Here is a 9,359-nt window from a genome sequence, read left to right as displayed (position 1 = left end):
GTCTGTTCCCCTTCCCCCAATTCCCCAGTGCTGTTTCCATCCCCCAATTCCCCAATTTAAAAAAATCTTAAAAAAAAAAAAAATCAAAACTAGTTAGTTATTTGTTTCAGATGTCATCAACACTTAGAAATTAAGAACTGAATTCAGAGGGTGGTAATAATTACTAGGTTTTAATTATTTAATTTGTTAAAAGTTATTGTAAAATATTAATCAACAATCTAAAATATTAAAGTATAAAAGTTTATATTCTTGGAAATTTTTAAATATTTACTGTGTGAGCAACCATGACTAGAAACTTGACTGTACTTTTTTCTTTGTCTAAAAGATAGCTTTCATATATTTGATTCTGTCTAAAATTGAAAGACTATTATTATCATCTGGATGCTATTACCAAATGTAAATTTCATTGTGAATAATAAACTGGTTCAAATACTATAAAATGGAAATGTATACCCCCGAAGTAACCAAATGACCATTATAGAATAATCTTACCTAGACTGGTGGGCTTTATCAGTTCATCCAGTAAATCATAAAATGGTAATTTTTGAAGTTTTATATCCGGATGGACTGGGTGAAGAGCTGATGTAAGATGTGGGAGTTCCAGTTCATGTTTAGGTCCCAGAAGAGAAACAGGGAGTAACGGTGATGATGCAGGGTGACCATCGTAATTGAGCTGTGGAATGGCAGATGGAGACAAAGTTGCTGGCATAGGACCTGAATGTACGTTGGGGATGGACAAGTCCGCGGGCGTCATGATTTTCTGGGGGAACCTCCGCCTATAGAGTTCTTTGATTTTCATTTGTACAGCAGGACTGCAGCCAGCCTTTAGCAAATGCAGGGCTTTTGTGAGAAGTTCGTGTTTGCGTCCGTGCTTGTTTCTCCCAGCGTAGCCCAACAGTACTTGAAGTTCAGAAACTCTAAGGCTCATAACCATTTGCTTAGAGACAAAACAAAATGTAAAACATTAGAATTCCAATAATATAATTTATAATATTAAACAATACTCTATTATAACCCTTCGTACTGTTTGCTTAAAAGGGCAATTCATTTACAATCAATTGTAGTTATTTTAAACTTAAAGTTTAATCATTTAACGTTAAGTAACCAAAGAAAATTAATATTCATAAATTCACTGACTTCTACCCAGGGTTATGAAAGATGTAAGATAACTACATCTCACCTCATTCCACTGTTTTGATGAAATTGTCAGGTATTTATCAAGCACTTACTTGAGTCTCCAGGAGAATGCTGAGTGCTATGTGGCAAAAGATAATAACAAGCCCTCAAGAACATTTGTTTTCTTGGGGTAAAAGTATATAAGTATATATGAAACACATAAACAGCCCACCTCAAACACCAGATGCATGCAGGATATAAATAACATATTATTAAGTATTACATTCTATACTAACTCTGGAATTTGTAGGACTTAAACTATACCTTTTTTAAGCCATTATATGCCAGATATATTTGATACGTTCACATGGGTTGTCACTAAATCTTTACAACTCCACAAGGTGTTATCCTTGCTTTACATATGAAGAAACTAGTTAAGAGAGGTTAAATAACTTACCTAAGGCCACAGAGCTACTAAGTAGCAGTCAGAATTCAAACCCAGATATGTATGATTCTAAAGCCCATGCTCTTTCCACTAAAGCATTAGGAAAAGGACGGAGCTGGAAACATATTACTGGCAAATCTAGGCTAAAAAGTGTAGGACTTCAATCCACATGCCATAATGTATGTAAGGCTAGTAAAGAAATATATTTAACTTTGTTTAACCCTGTGTTCCCAAACTTATTTGGTCACTGTTTTGCCTTTTTACCGCAATTAGTAAGAGACTACCAACAGGCAGTGTCCATCTACAACAAACCTCTCATTTTAAAGTGGAGGAAAGTGGAATCCGGAGAGAAAAAATGGCTTACCCAAGACCATACATCTATTAACAGCAGAATCCTGACTTTAACCACTGATAGGGAGGTGTTAGAAGACACATGTAGGATTACCATCTGGTATTTCCCCAACTGTTTTATTGCCTCATCTCATACCAAATACCAATACACAAAAGCTGAACTGCCTTTCCTAATTCCTCACCACTCGCTGAGATGACAACCTTTGCATGCTGCAAAACAATTAAAGGAAAAAATAAAATAGTGAGGGGGGAAAAGTATATAAAGAGCTTTATATGCAATAGAGCTAGTTAATCAAAGAAATATGAGCCCTTCTCCTACTTCTCTGGCCTGGAAAATGCTCTGTTTCCTCAAAGTCCAGCTTTTGCCCATTAGGCCTGGCAGAAGTAGACTCCTCACTACTTTTACTGACCATTTTTCCTATCTTTATTTTAGCATTTATCTTGCTGTATTATAATTTTCTGTATATACAAGTGATTCCATGACCAGACTGAGGTCCTTTCTCTAGGGCACAAGGCCATGTTACCCTCAGCATCTAACACTAGGGCCTAACACTAGAAACTCTTCAAATGCATGGAGAGGGGGAGTGGGAGGGGGAGAGGAAAGTCCCACTAGAAGAAGAAAAAGTGGGAGTGGAATCTACAATGATGAGTTATAGAAATAACTACAACATAAATGCAAATGAACTCCCAAACCCTTATGTTCTATAGAAGGCAGACAAAGATATAATGTAGATATAACATACATTTAGGGTGGACTTGAAAACAAAGCCTAACCCCAAACCCTATAAATGTTTCTTTTAAATAATGTCATCAGAGATTAAATTAGCAACTATAATGTCAGCAAGATATCAATTTTCCCCACTATCCAAAATGCCCTCACGGTACTAAATAGTATAAAGATTTTTATTCCTTATTTTAAAAGGAATAGGGACTTCAACAGAAAAGCAATATATTAATAAGTTTCTGCTTTTAGAGAAATAACATGAATCATGCTTCAAAGATTATAGGTTAAAAACAAATAGAAGCTGGCATTGGTCAAATGTACTTCATTTTACAGAGTAAACTATAACTTTTAGAAAGAGAAGAATGCCTTTCCATTTCAATTCAACTACACTCTCCTATGTCAAACACAAACAAAAACTGAAATTAAGAGATAACCATAAACTTTTCATTGATCACAGCTTCTGTGGGTATATATGGATTTAAATGCAGCACAGATGTATTATTGTTCTATTTTTATAGAAGAGCACATTGACAATTCACACAAAATAAAATCTCCTGTTTGGTGGTTAAAAAAAGTTAATGACGTAAGTATAGTTTTTGTTTTTCAGGATACACAATTAATCAGCACAATTTTGAGGTAGATATTATCCTCATTTTACAGATGGGAAAGCTGAGGCCTAGGAAGGTTAAGAAATTTGGTGAAGAATGCTGCACAACTAGTTTTACAAACCACATATGCCTTTTAATTGGGACACAGAAAAACCTTTTACAAGATTAATTCATTTAATATTCAATCTCCATTTCAAGCTTCAACATTTTGGATTTTTAAAAATTGGTGGTTAAAAAAAGAATGCATCTAGATTCAAATTAATCATTGTACCTTATAATCAGGTATATTGAAAGACGAGGTGCTACCTATTGCTATTGGAGCAGTTGTTGCATACTCTTAAGGATTGTAATAAGCAGACAGTATTTTAAAAGGCTAAATAAAAGGGGGTGAGAAACATAAACATCTGAAGCATCATTCAACTGAAAAGCTTCAGAGAAGCATGAAGCAATCAATACACAATGTAAAGCGTTGACACAGAGGAAAACTAAACACATCTGAGATGTTACAATGTACCATATTTTAATCTGTTATGAGTTTAAAAATCTTCATTTGTTAGCACTGCAACAAAGTGAATAATTATAACTAAGGATAACATCAATCACTGCTATTACTAGAATCGTTACCTACTCAGATAGCATTCTGCAGACTACATCCCCAAATGATATACAATAGTTCTCAGAATCCTAGGAACTCAGAATGCCTGAGAAGTATATATATTCTGTACAAAAAGCATTCTGTGAGGGGTATCTTTTTTTAATTCTTAAATCAGACAGATATGCACACAGCTTAAAAAGTCAAAGTTTCAAAAGAAAAACAGATGTCCCTCGCCACACTCCCATTTTTCATATCCCTGAGGCAAGCACACTTAAACTTTTTCAGCTATTTCTTCTGGCATTTTTCATTAAATTCTATATAGTAGGTCTCTATAAGCTATTTTTAAATGTTTTAAGAAAAAATGATTTCCTATTATAAAAGATAATGGTTCAGCTCTGTTACATCTCCTTTACCCTCATATTCCCATCATAAAATTAGGCTGAATCCATTGTTGGTGTTTACATTCTTACTATGGCTATAAATAATAGTCACAGCTGAGCCAAAAGTATATCGTCATTACAATTCCTTATTTGTATAACCTTGCTTTCCTTATAGTTAATATCGGCACCATTTTTGCATTTGCTTAGTTTTCTAATTCATCTGCAAACTCTTGCTAGAAGTGTAACTTTCCTCTCAACATATTCATATACATCAGGTAAATCTGTTTTATTTCTTTAAAATATACCTACTGTATTCCTCCATCAGGTTCCAATTTGGACTGCTTGCGCTCTAGGCCTGGTATACAACTATGGTCATAGAATTTCCCTTTAACATATACTGGGAATTCCCTTGTCTCTCTTCCATAGTGGATCCATTTCCTTGATCTCACTTTTTCCTCTGCACTGGTCTTCTCTTTTTAGTAGGGTATTTCCACCAATAGTTTTCTGAGAATGGGGCATAGGAGGTACACTTTTTATTCCTTACACTGTGTAAAAATATCTTCATTTACCCATACTTAATAACTGAAACTGACTCAGTAGATAATACTAGACAGAAAAATATGTTCTGTCCAAATTTTGAAGGCCTTCCCTCATTGTCTTCTGGCTTCCAGTATTGCTGTTAAGAAGCCTGGCACCATTCTGAGCCTCAGTCTTTCACAGTCACTTTTATATGCCCCTCAGGAAGCTTATAGAAGCTTCTCTTTATGTGCTCAGAAATTGTACAATGTGTCTTGGGGTTGGGTTGGGTTTTTTTGTTGTTGTTTTTGCTTTTCAATTGTTTGAAGTGATAATCGCTGAGTCTTTTCAATTCAAAGATGCATGTACTTCAGATCTGGGAAGTTTTCTTAGAATAAGCTTCCTTAGACTTTTTTCTGTTCTCTTTTTCCTAATGCCAATTACAGATGCTCCTTGATTTACCTCCCAAAAAGCCCATCATAAACTAAAAATATTCTAAGTCGAAAATGCATTAATACACCAAACCTACTGAACATCATAGTTTAGCCTAGCCTACCTTAAACGTGCTCAGAACACAATATTCAAAAAAGGATGGCAACACAATACACTGTAGAGTATCGACTGTTTAACCTGGTGATCACAGGCCTGACTGGGAGCTGTAGCTCATGGCCGCCACCCAGGATCATGAGAAATTACCTTAACTGCATATCACTAGCCTGGGAAAAGATCAATGTGTATGCCTTTGGCACCATCATAAGTTGAAAAATCATAAGTCAAACCATGCTAAGTCGGGATCCATCTGTATTTAGATACTGGTCTTCCTAGAATGATTCTCTAATTTTCCTTTAGTCTATTTTCTTTATCCTCTTGCATTTTATAACTCTTGTTTTTTAGCTCTATTTTCTGGGTGATCTCAACTTTAGTTTCTAACTCTTCTATTAAATTTTTAATTTCCTTTTAATTTCTTTTCTATTTGCTGCATATTTCTTTTTTTCTCTTTCCCCTACATCTTGTTCTCATTTTTCCATGAATGTAGTATCTTCTTTTCTCTCTGAGGATACAAATCAATTGGGTGTTTGACATTGTTGTTGTTTTCTTCTGCTCCTTGCACTGTCTCTGTAACCCTGAGTTCTTTTTTGCTGTTTGGTTTGGTCTCTGCCTTTCATGGTTGACATTTTCCTCAAATGAGGGGAGAAGCCTTGGCTGTACATTTATATCTAAGACACTAAAAAGATGACTAGAAGGTCTGAGGGAGTGAGCAGACCAGGGTACTTCTTTCTATAATAATCAGGCAAGAACCTGGCTATTTTGAGGATTCCTTTTTCTCCTTTTGTCTGGCTACTTTTGACAGAGAAGAATCCTCCGATCTCCTTCTTTGACAGGTTGGCTTCCACCAGGAAGGGGAAGAGCTCATAATTCAGTAAGATACTTCACTTAATCTCCTTTCCAGATATGTAAAATTTTACACACACACACACACACACACACACACACACACACACACACACACGAGAACACTATTCCAACTACAGAGGCAGAAACCATATTCTGAGAAAGATAAATATGCGTACAAGTCAATATTCAAGCAATATCAATAAAGTATTGTAGATGGTGCTTTTTGTGATTACATAGGAAGTGCCAGTTTTAGTATCTCATTAACTATGACCATACATCATTAAAGGTCATATCTAAATTGTGAATAAGAATTAGGTACTATCTAAAAAAAAGAATTAGATACTTCCTGTTATACAACATAATTACTCTTATTCACACATCCCACTGCCATGCTTTAAAGGATTAGTGATAAACAGACTATATTCCAAATCTTTATCTCGTATCAGTTTATAATCAATTGTTAACCAAAATTAATTCTACAGATAGTCAAAATAGGCCTTTAACAATGCCATAGTATTTCATTTAGACTTTTTCCATCCACAAAAGCAAAGAAATCATCAAAAATTCTGTAATTGCATTCAGGACAACATGTACTACAGTACAACAGAAGTCATAATTTTCAAAGTCAGATTCTTCATTCAATGAAACTGACTTCAGGATCATTTCTAATCCTCTCCATTTGAAATAGTTAATAAGCAGCTGTTAGGTTAGCAATTTGTCAACAATGCCCAGTTCAACCAGAAAACCTAGTTAGACAGTTTCTACTAAAGCAGCAAATCAGGCTGGCTACATACTTCTCCATAATCTTGTTCCACCCAATTTCTCTTCTTTTATTTTTTTCTCAATATAAGATAACTGAAAAATGACCTGTAGTTCCTACTCCTCTAGCTGATCATCTTCCTCCTGTTCTATTCCATCCTATTGGCTGCATTTAGCTCCCACATAATGACAAAACATAGAGATCCCGTTCTCCTTCAAGCAGAGTATAAACCTAACACTCTTGAAATTGTGCACCATGGCTTCAATTTTTGATAGATAATATAAATATCATCCCCATTTATATACTAGCACATCTGATGAAACATATGGCTATATCCTTCAAAAACCTTCTTCTAGATAATTTGAGTGCTAAAATTAACAAACCCAACAAACATTTTAAAATTTGAATAAAATATATTTTAAATAAAAAACAAAGTTTACCTTAATCTAAAAATTTAGAGTTTAAAATTCTAACACATTGCCAAACTTCTTGCACAGAAGTAGAAAAAATATGACTTTTATTTAAGGAAAAAGCTGCTCTGCAAACAGATGTTCAATAAATGTTTTTTGGATCAATGCATAGGTCCTAAATGAGTATGCAGAAAGATGAAACATAGGAACAAACAACACAGAGATATATGCTAGTCTTCAGAGACAGACACATATAATCATTTAATTAAATTCTCAAGTTACTATGTGCTAGGTACATGTACAAACATTAGTATATATAAAATATGGATTCTATTACTGACAGCCATTAATTTACTAAATCACAATCTTTCAGGGTCTGTATTCTTACTTCAAAAAATGAGATTATAGTAGAGGTTCTCAACAGTTCCTTAAAATTTTTAAATTCTATAATGCTATAACTCTACTAAATGAAATCTTCTCATTCTTCTATTCTTCTATAGTTAAAGAAATACAAACAAAACAAATACTGAAATCTTTCTAGATTGGTAATGTTTTCAATCAAAATTTTAAGTGTCATTTACTTGTGTTGATAGAGTAAAAATAATGATAAACTTAATATATGTTAAATGCTTACAATATGCCAATCACATACTAATTACAGTAAACATGATTATCTTATTTAAACCTCACGTGAACCCAAGAAACAGATCATTATTATTCCCATTGTATGGATTAAAAAAAAAACCTGACCTATGGATAAGAATACCCATTCACTTTCACAAAATCTAGAATTAAAAAATAATAAGCAGGGGGCCGGCCGAGTAGCACGTTAAGAGTTGGCTTGGGTCGCCAGACCTGCGCAGCAGGGCCCAGGTTCGGATCCCACATGAGGCCAGTGACGCTGTGCCCTCTACAGCTGAGATGGTAAACAACAGCTCAACCTGGAGCTGGGCTGCCATGAGTCGCCGGCGACAGTGTAGGCTACAGCCCCTGCTGCAGTGGGCTGCCATGGGCTATGATGAGTGGCCAGCAGCCGGCGTCAGCGGCCATGAGCCGCCGTGACACCCGTCCAATGGCTGGCAAGTGACTGCCTCACCTGGCAAGAGCGCAATAATACCAACATGTGCCAGTAAAGCGACGTCCTCCACAACTAGACTGAAGAACAAAAGGACAGCAACTTGTCTGTTCCCCTTCCCCTATTCCCCAACGCTGTTCCCCTCTTCCAGTTCCCCAATTAAAAATAATAATAATAATAATAGTAATAAACAGGGCTTTAAGAAATTTTAAGTCTATCAAATTATAAAAGACTGAGTATTCTTTCCCAAATCCCCCAACCAAAAACAAACAAAACACTGCATTTGCAATTAAAGATACTATCTTATCTAATTTAAATGTCAGACAAGAAGCAATGAAAGAAATAGTATACTAGAGAAAGAAACTTAAAAGGAGAGACAAATATTAAAACAAAAAGTGTGAGGAAAAATGCATTCTATAACTGAACAGTCTTTAAATCACAGCCTTCAATCTGAGTCCCAGAAAAAGCTCTAAGGAAAAGCGTAGAGGGAAAAGCATCAAGAGAACTCTTTCAGAGTAACAGGTGTAACCTACTCAAGGTTAGAGCTAGCAAATAATGGAGCTCAGACTCAAAAGTCAGAGTCCACGCAATGCTGCAGAGTACTGACCATGACAGACACTGTTGGATAATTTGAAATATGATGTTTTTTGGAAATAGAATCATAGGATCATAACATAAAATAGAACTTTACAAATCATGTCCAACTCTCTATCTGTAACCTCAGTTCATGGTTTCCCAGACTTTGCTTAAACACTTCTAAGAATTCACAACCTAATTTTATAGTAGCCTATATTACTAAAAAGTCTATGAATCGAAATTTTTCTTTAATTTCCACCCAATGATTCTATTTGTTTTTTTTGTTTGTTTGTTTTTTTTAGCTGAGCCATTCTGCTACCTGTTGGCAGCTCAGCGGCTGCTCAGCTCGGGCTGGACTCGAACCGCTGTTGCTCAGAGCTCAAACTCTTGAGCGAGCTCTTAACCAAC

At 35.3% G+C, this 9,359-nt stretch overlaps 1 protein-coding gene across 1 annotated transcript in view; it reads right to left on the bottom strand.

The window, feature by feature from the left end:
• The window catches only part of PIAS1 (protein inhibitor of activated STAT 1), a 136,144-nt gene that overhangs the window by 105,800 nt on the left and 20,985 nt on the right, over nucleotides 1-9,359 (bottom strand). The window contains exon 2 of the mRNA XM_019647271.1: nucleotides 493-937. Within this exon, the coding sequence (XP_019502816.1) occupies nucleotides 493-937 (445 nt within the window). The remainder of the gene's footprint in view (nucleotides 1-492; nucleotides 938-9,359) is intronic.

Source organism: Hipposideros armiger, unplaced genomic scaffold, assembly GCF_001890085.2.
Source record: "Hipposideros armiger isolate ML-2016 unplaced genomic scaffold, ASM189008v1 scaffold_110, whole genome shotgun sequence".
Taxonomy (NCBI): Eukaryota; Metazoa; Chordata; class Mammalia; order Chiroptera; family Hipposideridae; genus Hipposideros; species Hipposideros armiger.
The sequence above is the reverse complement of the archived record's forward strand: the minus strand, read 5'-3'. Positions and strand labels throughout refer to the sequence as shown.